Source organism: Miniopterus natalensis, chromosome 2 (assembly GCF_054644295.1).
Source record: "Miniopterus natalensis isolate mMinNat1 chromosome 2, mMinNat1.hap1, whole genome shotgun sequence".
Classification (NCBI taxonomy): Eukaryota; Metazoa; Chordata; class Mammalia; order Chiroptera; family Miniopteridae; genus Miniopterus; species Miniopterus natalensis.
The window spans coordinates 96,650,534-96,672,795 of record NC_142082.1 but is presented as its reverse complement, the minus strand read 5'-3'; the positions used below and the strand labels follow the sequence as shown (position 1 = coordinate 96,672,795).

General features: G+C 37.5%; 2 protein-coding genes and 1 pseudogene across 8 annotated transcripts in view; 1 reads left to right on the top strand and 2 right to left on the bottom strand.

The window, feature by feature from the left end:
- Nucleotides 1-11,223, top strand: part of CPAP (centrosome assembly and centriole elongation protein) — a 66,307-nt gene extending 55,084 nt beyond the window's left edge. For all 5 annotated transcript variants that reach the window (XM_016203560.2, XM_087814424.1, XM_016203559.2 and 2 more), the window contains 6 exons: nt 5,469-5,533; nt 5,788-5,907; nt 7,514-7,654; nt 7,733-7,817; nt 7,897-8,017; nt 9,881-11,223. In XM_016203560.2, coding sequence (XP_016059046.2) covers nt 5,469-5,533; nt 5,788-5,907; nt 7,514-7,654; nt 7,733-7,817; nt 7,897-8,017; nt 9,881-10,073 — 725 coding nt within the window. In that variant the 3' untranslated portion in view covers nt 10,074-11,223. The remainder of the gene's footprint in view (nt 1-5,468; nt 5,534-5,787; nt 5,908-7,513; nt 7,655-7,732; nt 7,818-7,896; nt 8,018-9,880) is intronic.
- Nucleotides 9,405-9,728, bottom strand: LOC148093756 (guanine nucleotide-binding protein G(I)/G(S)/G(O) subunit gamma-5 pseudogene; annotated as a pseudogene).
- A 5,433-nt stretch (nt 11,224-16,656) lies between the features above and the next one.
- Nucleotides 16,657-22,262, bottom strand: part of RNF17 (ring finger protein 17) — a 108,988-nt gene continuing 103,382 nt past the window's right edge. For all 3 annotated transcript variants that reach the window (XM_087814422.1, XM_016203556.2, XM_016203557.2), the window contains 3 exons: nt 20,504-20,639; nt 18,179-18,368; nt 16,657-16,755 (listed from right to left, as the gene is read on the bottom strand). In XM_087814422.1, coding sequence (XP_087670548.1) covers nt 16,657-16,755; nt 18,179-18,368; nt 20,504-20,639 — 425 coding nt within the window. The remainder of the gene's footprint in view (nt 16,756-18,178; nt 18,369-20,503; nt 20,640-22,262) is intronic.

The window sequence follows — 22,262 nt, the reverse complement described above, 5'->3', positions numbered from 1 at the left end:
TTTTCATAACATTTGTTGAAGAGACTACTATCCTTTCCCCATTGAATATTCTTGGCTCCTTTGTTGAGTATTAGTTGACCATATATGTGGGGTTTTAATTCTGGGCTCTCTATTATGCTCCATGGGTTTGTGTCTCTTTATATGGCAGTACCATACTGTTTTAATTAGTGTAGCTTTGTAATATAGTTTGAAGTCAGGAATTGTGATGCCTCTGGCTTTGTTCTTTTTTCTCAGGATTGATTTGTCTATTTGTCTTTTGTGGTTCTTTACAAAATTTAGGATTTTTTATTTTTAATTTCTATTTCCATTGGAATTTTGTGGATTGCATTGACTCTAAAGATGGCTTTGGGTAGTATATGACCATTTAAACAATATTAATTTTGTTGATTAATGACCATGAGATGTCTTTCCATTTGTGTCTCTTTAATTTCCTTTAATAGTCTTGAAGTTTTCGTCCTACAGATCTTTTACTTCCTTGGCTAAATTTATTTCTAGGTAGGTTTTTGGTTTTGATACTATTGTGAATGTATAGTTTCCTTTATTTTTCCCAAATATTTCATTTTTACTGTACAGAAGTGTAGCTGGATTCTGTATGTTGATTTTATATCCTGCAACTTTATTGAATTTGTTCATTAGTCCCAACAGTTTTGTTGTTTTTTAAATTGAACCTTTGAGATTTTCTATATACAAAATCATATTATCTGCAAATAATGACAGTTTTACTTCTTCCTTTCCAATTTGGTTACCTTTTCTTTGTCTTGCCTGACTGCTGTAGCTAGGACTTCCAATATTATACTGAATAAAAGTGGTGAGAGTGGGCATCCTTGTCCTGTTCCTGATCTTAGAATATATTAGGCATGAGTTTGTTGTATATGGCCTTTATTATATTGAGGTATGTTTCTTCTGTACACAGTCTGTTGATGTTCTTCCTAGTGAAAAGATGCTATATTTTGTCAAATGCTTTTTTGCATCTATTGAGATGATCATGTGGTTTTTATCTTTTGTTCTATTAACGTGCCATGATACACATTGATTTGCATATGTTGATCCATCCTTGCATCCCAGGGATAAATCTGTTGGTCATGGTGTATAATCTTTTCAGTATGTTCTTGAATTTGGTTTGCTAATATTTTGTTGAGAATTTCATGGGTCTGTTGGCCTGCTGTTTTCTTGTAGTGCCTTCATTTGTCTTTTGTAGCAGGGTAATGTTGGTCTTGTAGAAGAAGTTTGGAAATGTTCCTCATCTTCAGTTTTTTGGAAGATTTTGAAAAGGATTCGCTTTAGTTCTTTAAATGTTTGGTAGAATTCACCAGTGAAGCTGTCTGGTCCTGGGGTTTTCTGTGTTGGGAAGCTTTTGATTACTGATTCAATGTCTTTACTTGTTGGTCTGCATCTATTTCTTCCTGATGCAGTCTTTGCAGGAATGTTCCACTTTTTTCTCAGTTATGTAATTTGTTGGCATATAATTGTTTATAGTCATTAATGATCCTATATATTTATGTAGTATCAGTTATAATGTTGCCTCTTTCAATTCTAATGTTATATATTTGAGTCTTCTCTCTTCTTAGTTAGCTAAAGGTTTGTCAATTTTATCTTTTCAGAAAACCAGCTTAGTTTTGTTGATCCTTCCTATTGTTTTCCTGGTCTCTATTTATTTCCATTCTACTCTTTATTATTTATTTCCTTACTTCTGCTAGCTCTGGGCTTAATTTGTCCTTTTTCTTTTTCCTTGAATTATAAAGTTAGGTTGTTTGAGATCTAATTTCTTATTATATACGTTTATCATAAACTTCCCTCTCACAACTACTTTTGCAGCATCCCATAGGTTTTGGTGTGTTGTGTTTCCATTTTCCTTTATTTTGAGATTTAAAAAAATTTCCCTTTTGATTTATTCTTTGACTCATTGGTTTTTCAGAAGTGTGTTGTTTACTTCCCACATATTTTTAGATTTTCCATCTTTCCTTTTATTGTTACTAATTCCATACCACTGGGGTCAGAAAAGATGAAATTATTTCACTCTTTTGAAGTTTGCTAAGACTTGTTTTGTGTCCTATCATATAATCTATCCTGGAGAATATTCCATGTGTACTTGAGAAGAATATGTAATCTGCTGCTGTTGGATGGAATGTTCTATATATGTCAAATTCATTTGGTCTAAAGTATGGTTCAGTTCCAAAATTTCCATGTTGATTTTCAGTCTGGATGATCTATCCATTGCAAAGTGGGGTATTGAAGTTCTCTATTACAGTTGTTTCTTCTTATCCAAGTTTTGCTTTCCATAGCTTTTTTAATCCATCTAGCCATTCTGTGCCTTTTGATTGGTGACTCCAGTCAATTTACATTAATTGATCATTGATATGTAAGGCCTTACCACTGTCATCTTTTTTTTTTTTTTTTAATACCTTTATTGATTTCAAAGAGAGAAGGGGAGAGGGGGAGAGAAACACCAATGATGAGAGTCACTGATTGGCTGTTTCCTGCACGCCACCGACTGGGGATTGAGCCTGCAACCTGGGCACGTGCCCTGACTGGGAATTGAACCATTGTCTCCTGGATCATAGGTCGAAACTCAACCGCTGAGCCATGCCGACCAGGCACTGTCGTGTATTGAATGCTTTCTGGTTGTTTCGTATTTACATTGTTTCTTTTTTCCTCTGTTTCTGCCTATTTTTGTAAATCTGTGGTTTTCCATGGTGGTATAATCTGCTTCCCCTTTCTTTTTGTTTCATGGATCTAGTCTTGTGGTTACCATGAGGCTTACATAGGACCTAGATAATAGTCTGTTTTGTGGTGATAGCAACTTAGCTTCCCTTTCCTTTAAAAGGCTCCACCCTTTTACTCCTCCCCTTTTGTTTTGGTATTTCAGTTTACTTTTTTTTGCTGTCTTTTGTTAACGAATTTTAGTAGCTATAGTTTTTTTACTACTTTTTCTTTAACCTTTATATAATAAGTGGTTAACACACCATTCTATTATAGAGTTTCTATATCTGACTATAAATATTCACCTTTACCAGTGCGTTGTGTACTTTTGTATGTTTTTCTGTTGCTCATTAGTGTCTTTTTGTTTCAGCTTGAAGGATTCCTTTCACTATTTCTTGCAAGGCAGGTGTAGTGGTAATAATGAACTTGCTTAGCTTTTGTCTGTCTGGGAAAGCCTTTATTTCTCGTCACATCTGAAAAATAACTTTGCCATTTAAAGTATTATTGTCAGTTTTTCTTTTAGCACTTTGAATTCATCATTTTGTTCTTGGCCTTAATAGTAATAAATTTAAATATTTTTATTTATTCATTTTAGAGAGGGAAAGAGAGAAAAATCAATTTGTTGTTCTACTTACTTAAACATTAAGAGAGAGAAAGAATCGATCGGTTGTTTCCTGCACGTGCTCAGACTGGGGATTGAACCCGCAACCTATGTGCCCTGACTGGAAATTGAACCTGCTACCTTTTGGTGTATGAGACAATGCTCCAACCAACTGAGCTACACCGGCCAGGGTGGCCTTTAGAGTTTCTCCTGAGAAATCTTCTGCTGGCCTAAGGGGTTCCCATGTAGGTTATTTTTTGCCCCCTGGCTGCCTTTAGTAGTCTTCCATTGTCATTGATTTTTGACAGTTTCGTTATAATTATCTTGGAGAAGTCTTATGTGCATTGAGATTATATGGTGGATTATCATGTGGTGGACTTGTAAGTCCAAGTCCATTCCTAGGTTTGAGAAATTCTCAGCTATTATTTTTTAAAATTAAATATTAACTTTAAGCACTCTGCCCTCTTTTCCTTTCTTGTTCTGAAATACCAGTTATTCAAATATTTGCCTAATGAAACCTGATAGCTCTCATTGGCTTTCTTTACTCTTTTTAAATCATAGTTCCCTCTCCTCTTTTAACTGTATTAATTTCTATACAGTTAACAGGGTTATGGGAGCCAAAAATCCACGTATAAATTAATTCTGCGCCCGGCCGGGCGTGGCTCAGCGGTTGAGCGTTGATCTAGGATCCAGGCGATCGGGGTTCGATTCCCGGTCAGGGCACATGCCTGGGTTGCGGGCTGCAGCCAATCAATGACTCTCATCATTGATGTTTCTATATCTCTCTCTCCATCTCCTTTCCTCTGAAATCAAGAAAGATATATTTTAAAAAAATAAATAAATAAAAATTAATTAATTCTGCTCTCCACATCCACAGATTCTCAACTGTGGATTGAAAATAAAATACAGTTGCCTCTTGAACAACTTGGGTTTGAATTGTGCAGGTCTTGGTTCTGCCTTTTATTAGTTGACAGCCTTGGCAAGTTACTTAACCTCTCTCATCCTTGATTTCCTCACCTATAAAATGGAGATATTAGTCTTTTATATGGAAAGTGGGTATAAAATTTAGAAATGATGTAGTACAGAGCTCAAACTATATAGTTTATTTTGCACCTGTCAGGTGGAAGAAGTTCTTAATCCTATCCAAAGAGCACTTCTCTTATCCCCAGAACCTTGCCTGCCATCTACCTACCTGTTTGCTCAAGCCAAAACCTATGTGTACTTCTTCATTCCTTTTTTCTTTTATTCTTACTTCCCACTTCCATCAATCCCTAAAGTAATCCTTCTGATGTTGATATTTTCTGAATTTATTAATTAGGTTGAACCATATGGACTTGCTAACAAACTTGGCACGTATGAATCAGTGATTTGACACAGTGTAGTCAAATCATTTCTGCCTCCACGGATGCCACACAAGCCTTCTCATATTCTGACCAGCCTCCTATCTGGACTCTGCCTCTAGTCTTCTCTAGTCTGTTCTCCCCATAGCATCCAGCATCCATTCCAGTTTTTAACATGTAAATCAGAATCTGGCACTTGCTCAGAACTCTTCAAATTTGGGAGTATTCATAATAATGGCCTGTTGGTATATAGGAAGAAAATATTAAAACTTTAATATGTTTTTAAAAGTTCACCTCAGTTTGTTGTATGGTGGCAGTAGTGGTGTGTGTGTATGCTTATTTTTATATCATGTATTGCTAATACAGTATATGATTGGTTTGTTGATCATGATCTAAAAAATTTATAGACTACAGCTGTTAGGTCTAGATTTTAATTAAATATTCAGTTAATTTTTCAAGCCAAATTCTGTGTGTCTTATTAGATGCCTCTATTATCTGTTCCCCAGATCTAGTTTCTACCTGAAGTCCTCATGATTGTCTCCACAATATCTGTGAGGCTAGTTGGACACCTTTGTCTTTGTCTGGCTTATAAACTTAAAGAACAGATATTGTCTTTGTCTTTCTTGGTTGCTCGGGACTTAAGTACCTGAATAAATATCTCAACTTCTATAATGAACTCCTGTGAAAAAATATTCAGACTTTTTAAACTAATGGGTAACAGCAGTTAATAAAAGGAGGATATGAACTAAGTAAATGTTTCACTATAATATTAATTTAAGATTTGCAATTAAATATTAAAACTAACTCTGACAATTATATTCTAATAGGCAATCCCTCTCGGAGACCGAAGTCTGTGCCATCTCGTGATTTATGCAGTTCGGATAAAGGACAAGTAAATCTCTTTATATTTTTATATATTCAAACAAATTACTCATGGTTCATATCAATCAGTTAACTGACATAAGTTTCTAAACCATTTATGAAGGAGGCTTTTTAGTTAATCTTGTACATGTTTTCTATATAACACCAAACACCAGTCATAGATCCTATAATAGCAGAATCTGGCTTTTGGAAGTAAGTTTAAATTTTAGCTGCTTGAAATGTTCTTACATGTCTTAATAACCTGAGAGCTTCTTGTCCTTACAGACTGCTTCACCCAGAGAGCCCCCTGAATCAGTGGATTTCCCAGATCCTGAATATAAAGAGGAGTATGAAAGAGAGGAAAACGAAGAACTTCAGGGGGAAATCAGTCATCCTGATGGAAAGGTAAGAATTAAAAATATGTATAGTATAAAAAATAAACTAGTTAAAATAGAGTTGAAGCAGTTTGATTCTAAAATAATTGATCTTTAAGACTGTTGATGGGGGCTTAAGAACGTTAGTACCTTGGGGCATGGCCTTGGCTTGAATCTTTGGACTCCTCTAAAAATGCTCAGTACATAATATGCATTAGTTGCCATTTCTGGTTTAGAGATGCAGCAAAAGGAAGAACACAGTCCCTTTGTCCAAACCCTTTGTTCTTCCTTAGTACACAACTAAAAGCCTCAGGTCATGAGGAAAGCCTTACCCTCCCCCTGCAGCCTTTCCTAAATAATGTGTGGGGGATCAGGTACCTCTCTCCATTGTCAGCTTGCAGTTTTCTCCCTTGCCTAGGAAAGGTTGTGAGGGTGAAAGCTGCTGCCTGGCTTTGAGTTGCAGCTCGAAGAGGGAATGAGAAGGAAGGGATATAAACAGGGTTTGTTCCTAGGGAGGGGATAAGGGAATTCTTCCTCAGCTTCATAAAAAACTTCTCCAAATACCCTAACCTGATCCATTTTAATTGAAATTGTAAGGCCCAAGTTCACTGCTAGTCTTGAGGAATGAGGGAAGGACAGAGAACAATTCAAAAGGAAACAATAGGTTGACTTTTCCTGTGCAAACTCTGCTTTAGCAAAACAAACTGTTGATGAGGAAAGCTTTTATGTTGAAGAATTCCAGCTAATAAACAGAAAGGGAGTGAGAAAATTAGGGAATCATAAGATTGCAACCTCTGATGAAGGAAAGGATCTAGGCAGCAGTCATCAGTGACTCCTGAAACCCTAGGTGAAAGGTTGATGGCTTCCTGGTAGTCCTTACTGATGTGACCCAGTCAGTCCTGCAGTCGGGGACACTGCGTATTGTACTTCTGAACGTGTGGCCATAGGAAGCTCACAGCAGCTCCTACAAAGTATTCTTGTCAGAATAATTCAACTGGAAGTTAATCATGCCTTTAGATCTAACTACTAGTCTTAGGAAATATATATGGGCTAAGAGAAACATGTTAGACAGTCATGGGAAAGCAATCAGCTAAACATAGAATGTGAGAAATTTTACATGTTCAGTGACACAGTTCCTTCAACAATTGGCATTAAAAAGGGGGATAGGAGGTAGGTGACTGTTAAAAATTGAGATTTAAGAGACATATGAACTAAGGGTGTGGGACCTGGTTTTGATCCTGATTCAAATGAACTGTAAAAAGCCTTTTTTGTGAATTTAAGGAAAACAGTGCAGATGGTTGTGATATGAAAGTGATAGTTTGTGAGGGGCAATAACGGTTTGGTTATGTTAATAAAAACCCTTTCATTACAGGTATTTATAGGCGGTGCCTGCAGTTTGCTTTAAAAAATTCCACCAAGAGGAGTTTGGGAGAATCAGGGACATAAGGATGGTGATGTGTTGACACTTGAAGTTGATTGTTACAAGTTTATTAACTTTTCTCTCCTTTTGAGAGAATGTTTTTCTTTTTATTATGAAAAATTTCAAAGTAGGCAATTAGGAAGAGAATGAGGGATCTTTTTGTCCTGTGGTCTCAGGAGGAAATCCTATGTATTGATAATGTTTTCCTTTTTTGTAGATAGAGAAGGTTTATAAGGATGGGTGCTGTGTTATATTGTTTCCAAATGGAACTCGAAAAGAAGTGAGTGCAGATGGAAAGACTGTCACTGTCACTTTCTTCAATGGTGATGTGAAGCAGGTCATGCCAGATGACAGAGTGGTAGGTTCCTCCAGGGCTGGTTTTCTCGTAGTATAAGCATCTCTGAAGAAAAGGTATAGTGACTCTGTGTCTTTACAGATCTACTACTATGCAGCTGCCCAGACCACTCACACTACTTACCCTGAAGGACTAGAAGTCTTGCATTTCTCAAGTGGACAGATAGGTAAAAACTTGCCCTGCCCTTTCTCTATTAAATTCTGTCCTTTAAAAATAAAATACTTATAATAACCTTTTTAAAACAGAAAAACATTTCCCAGATGGAAGAAAGGAAATCACATTTCCTGACCAGACTATCAAAAATTTATTTGCTGATGGACAAGAAGAAAGCATTTTCCCTGATGGTACAATTGTCAGAGTACAACGGTATGATACCTGTTAAATTTGTTACTAGGTTTTCCAGTTTTCATGGTTCAACTTTTATTACCAGTTAAATTTTTAAAATCTTAACTTAAAACATTTGTGTAAATCACTGAAAATTTCAGTGAATTTAGAAGTGAGCAAAGAAAGAGAGCAGGTGAGAAGTGTGCTCAGCCTTTTGGAGTTAGAACTAGTTTGAGAGAAACAGATCCTAATATATAGTCTTTAGCCTTGAGATGTAAAAGGAGTCTACACAGCACGTCAGGAAAGGAGAATGGCAAGTATTTGTTTAGAAATAAATTTGGTGAAATTTGAAGAGAGTGAATGAGACACAGAAGGAAAAGCTGCCCTGTCAGTTTTAAAGGATAATCTAACTAGCCACCATGTTTAAGTCAAACTTTCTCCTCTGGCTTGTTTTCATTTTCTTCATCTCCCTATCCAGCTTGTAAGCACTTTTCTCCTCTGGCTACCCTGACCCCATCCTTTAAAATCAACAGTCTTTCTTTCCTTGAGTGTCCTATTTCTAGAAGTTAGAGACTTCTTTAAATGACTTCTTCAGCCCCCAGTAATGAGTATCTTTTATCACCATTTTAATTCAAACCATGGTGAAGGTCTGTCAAGCTTCCTGTCCTAGAGACAGTTAAGCACCCATTAACATGAACATAACACATACATGCATTGAACTAACTTGAATTCTATGATATAAACTCCCCTCCCCCAAGTAAGTAGAAACACTAATTTTTTATCTGGTGCTTATTAAATAGCAGTTTGTTCCAAAATTGGAGGAAAACCTTATGTGTACATTATACTTTGAAAGTTTGAACTTTTATACAATAAAAAGAGAATATGAAAACTCCTTGGACTCATCTCTCCATCTCATCTGCCCTCATATCCCTGTATTTTGGGTCCAGTGTGAATGTCCCAGATACAGGGTAAAGTAGTCAATTTGGTATTAACTATTTTCCATATTCTACTTCGTAACTGGCCTCAGGTCTGATCATGCCCCTTTCCTTCTCCAGCCTGATGCAAATAAGCACTCAGGTGGCTTTTAAATTTGAAGAGAATAAAGGTCAAAACTGAAAGCTATATTTTAACATAGTGCCTGAGTTTTTAGAGGCAGGACACATATAAATTTAAACAACAAAGAAACCTAAGCATTTTGTGGTGAATGCATCAATTTATTTAAAAAATTTTTTTTTATACTAAGTATTTTATTTGTATGCCGCTGCCGCCAGTGTATATAAAATAATCATCCTTGTGAAATAGAAATTCATGAAAATTCGGAGAGATGTTAAGGACTGACAAAAGCAGAAGTTTGTACAGTATGGCACATGTTATAGGGTAAGCTTTTTGTACAGGCTTCAATTTCAGCTCACTTTTCTCAAGAAAAGTGCTTTAGGACACCTTCAAAGATTCATTTTACTACAAAAAGGAATAGACTTTCTGGGGTCTGAAGGGATTGATACTTGAAGATACTCCAGTCAGCAGGGGGTCGTGTTGAGCATTCTGCAGACAGAATTGTTTCAAATCTGCAGCTGCCTGGGAAACCGGTCTTGATGCTTTTTCAGTTCCCTGGTTGTAGGGGTGTTGTTCGGCCAGATTTCGGGAGGTTCTGAGTGATGGTGGTTCTACATTTTGGTTGTAATTTTGATGTGGTTGCAGGAGGCAGCAGGTACAACTGTTACCTATGCAGCCATCTTCTTTCCTCTCCCTGCATCAGTTTATTTTAAAAAACCTTTTTATGGGTACATTTAAGTGTTAATTTAATAATTGGAATTATCCACCTGTAGCAGGAACACTGGAAGAATTTGCAAAGAAAGTTCTGTGCAGAGAAGAGACAAGAAATTAAATTCTATTTTAAATTTACAGAGATGGCAGAAAACTCATAGAGTTTAATAATGGCCAGAGAGAAGTACACACTGCCCAGTTCAAGAGACGTGAGTATCCAGATGGCACTGTTAAAACTGTCTATGCAAATGGTCATCAAGAAACAAAATACACATCTGGTCGAGTAAGAGTTAAAGACAAGGATGGTAATGTTCTAATGGATACAAAGTTGTAATAATCCTGTGTGTGTGACTAATCATGAAATAACACTAACTTGATTCTTGTTAAAAAATGTACATTTCTTGTGGATTTTGTGGTTTAATTTATATATATGTATATATGTTGTGTGTGTATAAATGGAAAAGATTGTTTGGAATATAAAATAAAATTTACAGCTTTAGTTTGAGATGCACAAGGACTTTTTTAAAAATTTATCTTTACTGTTGAAGGTATTACAAATGTCCCCCTTTTCCCCTCATTGATCCCCTCCACCCTGTACCCCTCCCCCCAGGTCCCACCATGCTGTCTCAAAGGGTAAGGGATCCTTTGTTTTTACAGCTGCATAGTATTTCATGGTGTAAAAGTCCGAGAAGATGCTTGATATGATTTCAGTCTTCTTGAACTTGTAGAGACTTGTTTTGTGTCCTAACATGTGGTCTATCTTTGAGAATGTCCCATGTGCACTTGAGGAGAAGGCCTATTCTGCAGCTTGGAATGGAATGTTCTGTAAATGTCAATTAAATCCATCTGACCTAGTGTGTCTAATTTAGAGTCACTGTTTCCTTGCTGATTTTTTGTCTGGAAGTCTTATCCAGTAAAATCAGTGGGGTGTTAAAGTCCCCTCCTGTGACTGTATTGCTATAGATCTCTCCTTTAAAGTCCTCCAAAAGTTTTTTTTTCTTTCTTCCCAGCCTTTGTGAGCCTTTTGTTCTGAGGTGGGACTCTTATAGACAGCATAGATTTGGGTCTTCTTTTCTTATCCATTCAGCTACCCGATGTCTTTGGATTGGGACACTTAATCCATTTATATATAAGGTTATTATTGATAGATACTTATCTATTGCCATTTTATTTCTTTATGCTTATGTTTCTATTTCAACTTATTTCAGCAGTCCCTTTAACATTTCTTGCAATGCTGGTTTGGTGGTGGTAAACTCCTTTAGCCTTTTTTTGTCTGGGAAGCTCTTTATTTCACCATCTATTTTGAATGATAGCCTTGCTGGATAGAGTAGTCTTGGTTTCAGATCCTTGTTTTGCATTACCTTGAAAACTTCATGCCATTCCCTTCCAGCCTGTAGTTTCTGATGAGAAATCAGCTGACAGCCTTATAGGAGCTCCTTTGTAGGTAACAGATTGCTTTTGTCTTGCTGCCTTTAATTCTGTCTTGAATTCTGTCTTGAATTTTTAGCATTTTAATTATGATGTGTCTGGGTGTGGACCTCTTTGGGTTCTTGCTTGGGACTCTCTGTGCCTCCTGAACTTGTGTGACATTTCCCTTGACCAGGTTAGGGAAGTTTTCTGCCGTTATTTCTTCAAACAGGTTCTCTAACCCTTGCTAACTTTCTACTCTTCTGGCACTCCTATGATGTGAAAATTGTTATGTTTCTTGTTGTCTCACAGCTCCCTTAAATCGTCCTCCTGGTTTTTAATTGGGATTTTTCTTTTTGGATCTGTGATTCAGTGATTTTTTTCTAACCTATCTTCTAATTCGCTGATGCAGTCCTCAGCTTCCCCTAATCTGTTGTTTATTCCTTCCAATATATATTTTTTTATTTCTACTTTGTCATTCTTGATTTCCTTCATAGTTTCTGTATCGTTTTTCATGCTGTTGAGCATCTTTATGATCAGTATTCTGAAGTCTCTGATAGATTGCTTCTCTCTTTCATTTAGCTCTTCTTCTGGAGAGTTCATTTTGTTCTTTCATTTGGGGCTTGTTTTTTTTGTCTCCCCATTTTGGCTGCCTATTTGGATCTGTTTCTATGTATTAGGTAGATCTGCTAGGACTCCCAGTCTTTTGGATCGTCTCTGGTGCAGGCAAATTTCAGACACTATTTGTGACTGGCCTTGAGTACCGTTTGAAGTTTTCCACACTCCACAGCTTCTGGTTCCCTCTGGTGAGGCTGCGTGTGTTTGGACAGGGCAAAGATGAGCACCAAGGTCTGCTTTTTCAAGACCTGGGTCCAGAAGCAAATCAGGCAAAGACTCAAAGCACCCAGAAGTTGTTACTCAGCCTGTTAATGAGACTCAGGCTGTAGAAACTTCACCAGGGTGGGGCCAGAGGTTTTCCAGCAGAGTGGGGCAATTGCTTCCCCTCCAGGCAAAAGCTGCTTAGAAGGTAAATGTCTGCCTGAGAAAGATGTCCTCTGCAGTATGGGGGAATCACTGCACTGGGTTCCAGATAGGTGCCCTCTTAGATCTATTCCCCCCAGCCAGCCTCCCTGGATTCTCCTCATACTTCTCCAATCCACTCTGCCTTCCCTCTGCTGGAGCCCAAGGTGAGTAGCTGCACATGAAACTTTGTATATTGGCCCTTTAAGAGGGTGCCTGCATTTCCAGCCATCTCTCCCTGGCAGACAGAAACCCTGCTGCTTTTCACAGCCAGATATTAAGTGGGCACCTTTCTCAGTTCTGGTGCTCTGGGCTGGGGAGCCCAGCTTGGGGTTTAGACTCTAGAGTTCTCAGTGGGAATCCCCCATAGCTAAGATACCCCTCCGGACCTTCAGTTGTTGCTTATGGGAGCCGGGTCAAGCCTCTCGCGCCTCCACACTTCCTACCAGTCTCTGTGTGGTCTTCACTTTTGCTCCTTGGTTATGAGGGTGCTCTCCAGCTAATCTTCTGTTGCATTTGATTATTCAGGGTGGTTTTTCTGTATTTTAGTTGTAATTCCAGTTTGGCCCTAGGAGTGTGTCAGCGTAGCTTCTATTCAGTCCGCTACCATCTTGGATCTCCAGCTTTAATTTTTAATTCACCTACTCTATAGTTAAACACCTAAGGAAAGATTATTTTGTTATAAACTATATAAACTTTAAAAATAACTGGGTGCTTTTATTGGTTGGAGATCCTTATAAAAAAAATAAGTATGCCTGGTTGGGTGGCACAGTTGGCTGGAGCGTAGTCCTGTACACCAAAAAGATTGTGGGTTCGATTCCTGGTTAGGTGTGCATGCCTAGGTTGTGGGTTCAGTACGCGGTCGGGGTGCATATGTTTCTCATATCAGTGTTTCTCTGTCTCTTCTCTAAAATAGTCCATAAATACACCCTCAGGTGAGGATTTTTTTACAAAGTACAAGATCTACAGCTTTTCCACTGGACGTCAGCCATAGAACAAGGACTTGTACAGAAAGTTTACTCAAGGAATAAGAATTTTACCAGTCAAAATATTACTAGGTTTAATTAGTATAAAAATTAAAGCATTTTATCTATTGCAGAAGTTCTTTAATTGTAATCGAATGGGAAGATAAAACAGAATAGTTCATTCTATGAGTACAGATGAACTCAGAGTGAGGAGAAAGCAGTTATAATGAGGGCGACGGTGTAACTGATCAAAATGTAACACTTGAGAGTGGAGGGGGCAGAGCTGATTGGCCACACGTACCTGGATGTTGTGTGACCTGTAAGATAGTTGGCTGACAGAAACAAGATGTCCTTGAAGGAAGGGCAAGTCACCTACATGTAAATTTATGTAATTATAAGTGGGTCTAGTCACTTAGTGCAGTGTAACAATAGTGTTGGCAATGACTCAAAAATTTTTAAAAATTTTCTGTTCTCACCCAGGGATATGTTTATTGATTTTGAGAGAGACAGAGAGAGAGAGAAACATTGATCAGTTGCCTCTGGAACCCACCCAACCAACCCACAATCTAGGTATGTGCCCTGACTAGGAACTGAATCTCTAATATTTTGGTGTATGGGATGATGCTCCAACCAACTGAGCCACATGGCCAGGGCAGCAATAACTCAACAGTTTAAAAAAAGCTTAATGTATTAATTTCAGGTGATTTAAGAACTGAATATGAAGAAAGTTTAAAACTTTTTAAAGAAAATAAAAGATATAATTACCTCAGGATAGAGAAGGGTTTTTTTTGTTTGTTAATCCTCACCTGAGGATATTTTTCCATTGAGTGGAAGGGAAGGGGGAAGAGAGAGAGAAAAACATTGATGTGAGAGAGACACATCAATTGGTTGTCTCCTGCACTCACCCCAGTTAGGACCAGGGATCGAACCTGGAACCCAGGTACATGTTCTTGACCAGGAATAGAACCTGAGACCCTTCAGTGCATGGAATGATGCTCTTAACCACTGACCCATACCAACCAGGGCAAGAAGGATTTTTAAATGTGACACAGAAAGCCACAAAAAAGTGACATAAAGATGCCACAAAAATAATAAGCCGCAAAGTAGGAAAAGATACGTATACCTGACAAAGGATTAATATCCAGAATATATAAAGAATCCTACAAATCAGTAAGATAATTACAAACAACTGAATAGAAAAATGGACAAAGGATATGAACAAACAATAAACAAGTGACTATAATGGGCTACCTTTATTACTTGTACCATATATTGCAAATAATGGTCTGGCCACCATATGTTGGCATGGAACTGGTGATGGGGTAAACTGGTAAAACCCCCTTTTGGAAAGCAATTTTACCCATGATCTTGTACTACTAAGTATATACACTAGAAAACCCCTCACATGTACACAAGGGCTCCTACAGAAGAATATTTATAACTGAGAAAAAACTGGTAACAACCTAAAAATATCTAGCAACAGAATAAATTATGTGCACAGATGGATATAATAGTGAAAGTGAATAAAATATACCAATAGGGATAAGTAGTGGAAATAAAATAGGAAAGTGTAGATAATTGTGTGACACTGTACACATTTAAAAATATACAGAGCAACACTATCTTGTTTAGGAATGCATTGATAGACAGTAAAAAAATTATAAAGATTTACATAAGAATGATAAACATCCCTTAACCCTAACTTTATAACCATAACCATAAGCATAACCCAACATTAATCCTAACCCAATAATGCTAAACCTCACCCTAACCATAACACTAATCTAAACCCTATAACTCTAACCCTAGACCTAAAACTAGAACCTTAACCCTAAACCTTATCCTATCCCAATAAACCTAAAACACTAACCCAAACCCTAACCCTAATCATATTCACCACGCTAACCCAAACTCTACCCTTAAACCTAACCCTAACCCTAACCCTATCCCTATAACCCTAACACTAACCTTAATATTAACCCTATCCCTATAACTCTAACCCTGACCCAAACCTGAATTCTAACAACCATATAACCCTAAAACTACCAAACACTAAACCCTAATCATAACCTTAACTCTAACCCAAAAACCCCAACACTAACCCAAACACTAACCCAAACCATATAAACTTAACCCTGATAGAAACCCTAACCCTGTATCTCTAACCCTAACCGTATAACACTAACCATAAACCTAAGCTTAAAACCAAAATCCCTAACCCTACTCTGACGCTAACCCCAATCCTAACACTACCCCTATAACCCTAAAGCTAACCCTAACCCAAATGCTAACCTTAACCCTATAACCTTAACACTAACCCTAAAAAGAACCCTAATTTTAACCCTAGAACCCTAACCCTAAAGCTTACCTTATAACCCTAAACCTAATTCTAATCATAACCCTAAACATAAACCCCCAAACCCTATCCCTAATCTTAACCCTATAACCCTAAAATTAGTTTGAACCCTAAACCTAATCATAACCCTAACTTTAACCAATAACCCAGCTCTAAAACTAACTCTGTTAATTATATAAACTTAACCCTAACACAAACCCTAACCCTATAACACTGACCCTAATCATATAACACTAACCATAGCCATAATTCTAATATTATAACCATAACCCTATAACCCTAACTCTAACCCCAACCCTAACACTAACACAAACAAACAAATGAATGATTAACATCCAATTAACAGCAGCATTCACCTCTACAGGAAAAAGAATGATTGAGGAAGAGGTACTACAGCAGGTGCCTACAACTGTACTGATAATGTCTTATTTCTTAAGCTGAATATACATTAATTATAACATGAACCAAAATGTTTTCCCCCATGGACCTAAAATATTTCAGAATTATAGGAATACAAAATATCTGAAAGCAAATATTTATTGACTATTTTTCAAACAGTTCCTAACAGTTCAACATATAAGGGGGGGAGGGGAAGCAGCCAGCATTATTGCAGAACAAATCAAGAAAAACAAGCCTGAAATGGTCTACATACAACAGAAAACTTTCTTCTGGGCTGTATACCTGAAAAACAAAATGTGTATGATTTAAACTTTTGCTTAATGCTAATTTTCAAATCTAGTTTCTGAATCACTTTATGTGAATGGATAAAGACAAAAAGTTAGCTGGTTACCCAAGTACTTTGATAACTTAGTTACTAGGACATTGATTATTCAACAGTGCTATAAGCATTCCATTACAGTTACGTGCTTAAGTTATTTATAGTGCCCCTTTTCTTCTTTCGTCGCACCCATAACTACTTTGTACTAGGAACAGTCATGAGAACTATTTCAAGCATTCTTACACTTAAGAAACCTCTGATACTGGCACTCAATGGTGAGAGGGCCTATGAAGAAGAAACCTAGGAGAGATTCTTGTTGAGCTGTTGTCATTCCTAAAGGAAATCCAAATGTGCCTTTATGGACAACTTAGCATTAATCTTGGCTGTGTTAGTCACCTGCTTTACGTCAGCTTTACGTCAACTATACAGGTAAACAAGTCACACACTTACATCATTCATCTCGCTCTGCAAGCCCCATTTCTACTAATGACATATGAACTGGATACTGTTCATCTTCATATAATGTCACTATTTGTTCTGGTGCCCGAGCCTAAAATTAAGAAGCAGTTGTCAAGAAAACACAATAATGTTTTTGCTGCCTTTTCCTGCCTATGTCTGGCAGGAGGGAAAAGGCATTCTCAAGCTTATTTGTAATTTATATTCTGTACTTTTAAAAGGCATATGATGTTTTCCTACTAAGTCATATTTTTTCCATCCTCCTTTATTTAAAATGTAACTCCTTTCCAAACTTTTCCTAGATTGAGCCAACAGGCTTTAAATACTACTATCCCTGTTAAAATTTATTTACATTCTATACATTAAGCATTATACATCTGTGCAGAAACTGACCAAATTTTGTATGTTACTCACAGAGGTGAATAAATGTGTATCTTGAAGAACACTTACTTGCCCTGTCTGTATTTTCTTTCAGGGGCTTCTTGGGAGAAACTGTGCACAAGCTATTTACACCATTCTGCATACATAGGAGCTGGATACGTACAGAGGTTTTCAAAAAGCACTTTCTAGTTAACAGCAGTGTTTCATTAAAAGCTCATTCTTGTCACAGCCAAAACATCAGGAATCCCAAAATCTTGAGTCCCCAAATCAGGGCAGGTTGAGCCTGAGATAACCGTGTGAGGGCTGGGATGAACTGAAGAGAATGTTTCCATCTAAAAGGGTTGTTGCCACACCTCTCCAACCGACTGCCATTCGGAAGGGAGATCTAGGGTTCCTACATTTTATAATACTTAGTCAGAAGTCAGAAGTACAGACTTTTTTGGGGGTAAAATTTTCCAATTTTAAAACATTGCACTATATAAAACGGGTATAGGCTAGATTCTGCCTGTGGGCTCCCCTTTGTGATATGCTAACCTCTAAAGAACACAGCACATTTATACCAAACATCATTTAAGTTTCTTATTTTGATACAGGTTCTACTGCATAAAACAATTCAAAATTAGTATAGTTATCATGCTATTAGTGTAATTTAAGCCTTTCTATGACTGATCAGAATTCCCCTTCTGGTCTTTCCTACTCATCTGCTAGGATGCAGTGCAGATGTGACTTCCCTGTCCTATTTCTTTAATATAAGTACTGGAGTGCCTACTAAGGAGGAGCTCAACAGCATATCCCCATCATTCCTGCTTCATGCACCCCCCCCCCCCCCAAAGTTAACTATCCCTCTTATAGGACTGACTTCATTCTACCTCGTTAATTCGTGGTTTGCATATTTCCCTCATTGACTCATCAGTTCTCTGATTATATAGGAGACTCATCTTGATCACTTTTATCTTAGTCATAACATCACTAAGACATTTTAACAAATCTTAAAATTAATCTTATAGTATTTACAGCTTTATATACTTTAAAGCATTTTTGCAACTAAAGTTGCACAGATAGAAAGCTCTTTAGAAAGTTAATAGAGATCCTAGAAATAGCTTCAAAAGGATTTTGGCAAATTAAGACATATTTACCATGGAAGAAGCATAAAGTTGTTTTCCTTGAAGACAGTCTATCATAGCCCACAAAGCTTCCATGCTCCATTTGGGACAATATGGTATTCTTGTCTTTCCTGAATCTTTTAAGGGAGGTTTAAATCCTGCCAACAGAACCTTTATGGCTCGGGCTGGATACTGCATAAGGTGAAGAGGAATCTGACGTAGTCTGTCACAAAAGAAATTCTTAAAATGTTCAGAATGTTACAATTAAAATTCTCTAATAGCTAAAACTGTAAAATGGGAAGTTTGGATTTGACAATGATTTCTTGGCCATAACACCAAAAGCACAGGCAATGAGAAAAAAATAAATTGGACTACATCAAATTTAAAATGGCAAAGGAGCCCTGGCCAGTGTGGTTCAGAGGTTAGAGCGTTGGCTCTCGAACTGAAGGGTCACAGGTTCGCTTCCTGGTCAATGGCACCTATCTGGGTTGCAGGTTTGATCCCTGGCCCTAGTCAGGGTTCGTGGGGGGAGGCAACCAATTGATGTGTCTCTCTCACATCAGTGTTTCTCTCTCCCCCTCCCTCCCTTCTACTCTGTCTAAAAATCAATGGAAAAAATATTCTCAGGTGAGGATTAACAAAAAAAACCCCAAACCAACCAACCAACCAACCAACCAACCAACCAACCAACCAACCAACCAACCAACCAGCCAACCAACCAACCAACCAAGTGAAAAGGCAACCTACAGAATGAGAGAAAATATACACTAAAATATAGACATTTCTTCAAAGAAGATATATAAAGGGCCAACACACACACAGTAAGATACTCAGTATCACTAATCATTAGGGAAGTGCAAATCAAAGCTACTAATGAGATACTATCTCACACCTATTAGGATGGCCACTATCACACAAAAAATAAGTGTTGGTGAGGATGTGAAAACTAGAACCCTTGGACACTTAGTGGAAATTTTAAATGATATAGCTGCTATGGAAAACAGTTTGATAGTTTCACCAAATACTAAAAATAGATTGAGCATATGACCCAGCAACTGCACTTCTGGGTACATACCCAAAAGAACTCAAAGCAGGGTCTTAAAGAGGTATCTGTACACCCATAGCAGCATTATTCACAATAACCAAAAGGTAGAATCAACCCAAGTGCCCAATGATGGATGAATGGATACATGAAATGTAGTATTATACATACAGTTCAGCCTTAAGAAGGAACAAAATTCTGATACATGCCACAACTTGGATGAACCTTGAGAATATTATGCTCAGTGAAACAGCCAGTCACAAAAATGAAATACTCATACCTAAAATAGTCAAATTCATACATACAAGAGTGGTTGCTGCCAGGGGCTGGGTGAGGGGAGATGGGAATTTCTGTTTAATGGGTACAGAATTTCAGTTTTGCAAAATGAAAAGATTTCTGGAGATTGGTTGCACAACAATGCAAGTATGATTAACACTACTTAACTATACATTTAAAATTGGTTAAGATGGTAAATTTTGTGACACCCGTATTTTACCACGATTTAAAAAGATACTACAAACACTACCAACCCTCCCTCCCCCTGCTCCACAAATAAGTGTTGGCTAGGATGTGGAGAAACTGGAACCCTTAGCATTGCTGGTGGGAATGTCAAATGATACTGCTGCTATGGAAGTTTGGCAATCCTCACAAAGTTAAACACAGAATTACTGTATGATCCAGCAATTCCACTCCTAGGTATATACCTAAAAACCGAAAGCAGGGATTCCAACAGCTACTTGTACGTGTTCAGTGCACCATTATTCACAATAGCCAACAGATGAAAACAACCCAAGTGTCTAACAGACAAATGAACAAAATGTGGTATATACATACAATGGCATATTATCCACAAAAATAATAAAATTCTGATACATGCAACAACTGGATGAACTCTGAAAACATTACTCTGAGTAAACTAAGTCAGACACTAAAGGACAAATACTGTATGATTATACTTGTATGAGGTAGAATATGTGGTATCAGGAGCTAAGGGAAGGGGAATGGAATGTTACTGTTTAATGGGTACAGATTTTCTGTTTGGGATTTATGAAAAAGTCCTGAAAGTGGATGGTGGCAATGATTGCACAACACTGTGAATATCCTTAACGACAATTAATTGTATACTTAAAAGTACCTAAAATGGCAAGTTTTGCATTTATTTTACACCACAAAAAAAACTTACATAAAAAAATTCCCAGTACGTGAAGAGCTTTAAAATATTTTTTTAAGAGGTAAGATCGTCCCAATAATTATAAAAAACAAAACAAAAAAGAAAACTAAGAATCTTAATTCAAGTAAGTTGACTTTTTTTTAACCTGTTTGTCGTCAGTTTTTCAGTTGATCCGTAATCCACAAATTGAACCAGGATGGCTAGAGGATTAAATTCCTTAATGGAAACAATCTTTGCTCTATACCATAAGCCATCATCATATTCTGCAAGGCAAGGCATTTCTGGAAAGACAGAAAAAGGGAAAAGATCACATTGCCTTTTATTTTATTAATGTTTTTTAAAAAACACAGTAAAGTACAAAGAAAATGTAATCACCATATATCCATTATTCAGAATTAAACACTCAACAATTAGCTATATGTTGGCTTGTTCTTTTCTGTTTAGACTTTATAAACCTTGAAGAAAAGCATTCTCCCATTCTCACGGTTCCTAGACCAGCTGTTGCCCAGGGCTTAGGTCACCCTTCCACGGTCCCCACCTCTATATTCCCCAAATCTCTTTACATTTGGGCCATCATTTTCTGCAAAGGATAATAAAACGGTTTCTGCGATTCCTGCTTTCAAGTCTGTCCCCCACCAACATATCCTCTCTTCTCAACATATATCCACAACCTGGTAATGTGCCCTGACTGGGAATCAAACCCACAATACCTTTTGGTGTATGGGACAATGCTCCAAACAACTGAACCACTGGCCAGGGCTATGCTCTTTTTATGATAAACATCTCTTTCAAAGATCAGCTCCAACATGACTTCATAAAGCCAACTCCTATCATGGTCTCTGTGACCCAATGGCATCAGGCACACAGCTTTAGTATGAGTTGTTGTTCTCACAGTGGATTTGTTCACATGGCCCTTCTCTTCTTCCCCACTAGTTCTCACGCATCCCCATCATGTACCTAGTACAAACCTTTGTTCAGTAAAAAATGTGCTAATGCTTGCCAGGCTTGAGTAAAGTTAAGGAACAATGAGTATAATAGTATGTGCTTCAGAGCAGACAGAATACACTGGGTTCCTATCTTGCTCTACTTCCACCCCTCCATTTCTTTATCATTATCTTCTACGAAATTTCCACAAAGAAAAGTAGTTGTGGGCAAGTGGCATTTAAATATTGCATGACTCTAATGTTGAGGTTTTTAAAAAATTTTTATCAGAGTTGTAAATGATTTGAGTGTATAGAGGTTATCAACAGAAGAGTAAGAATCTCATCTATTAGAGCTGTCTGGATAGTAAACAACTGATTGAATCATAGTTAACAGTCCCCTCCAACCTTTATCATTTCCAGCCTCGAAAATTTGGCTGAAGTTACATCTCAAAATAGCACCGAAAAAACTCCACCTAATTGTCCTGTTATTTTAAATCCACAAAGCAACTCCTTCAACATAAATTCCATTAATAAGGCACTTGCTTATGAATCAACAGGTACATGTGCATACTAAAGAATAAAGGATCTACAGAAGAATGTACAAATATGTGTACAGCTCCCTGAATCATCACATCACGCAGATTGTGGAAGAATTGTTTTTTCCAGACTATAAATCTGAGTTTACAAAAATAAAAATGAATTTACTCTTTCAACAGATATTTATGAGCACTTGCTTCTGCAAGGTTCCCTAATTGGTGGTGACACAGCAGTACAGGGAGTCCCTATTTAACAAACGAGTGTAGGAGGCATGGAATATGATGGGGCAGGGAGGGTGGTGGGCAGTGCCACTCATACAGGGGGTCAGGGAACACCTGCAATAGTGGGAAAATTGGGCAGAGACCTAAACTGCTCACAGTGGGGGAAGAACATTCCGGGCAGAGGGAACTGCAAGCACTGTTTATCAGCCAAACATGGGTCACA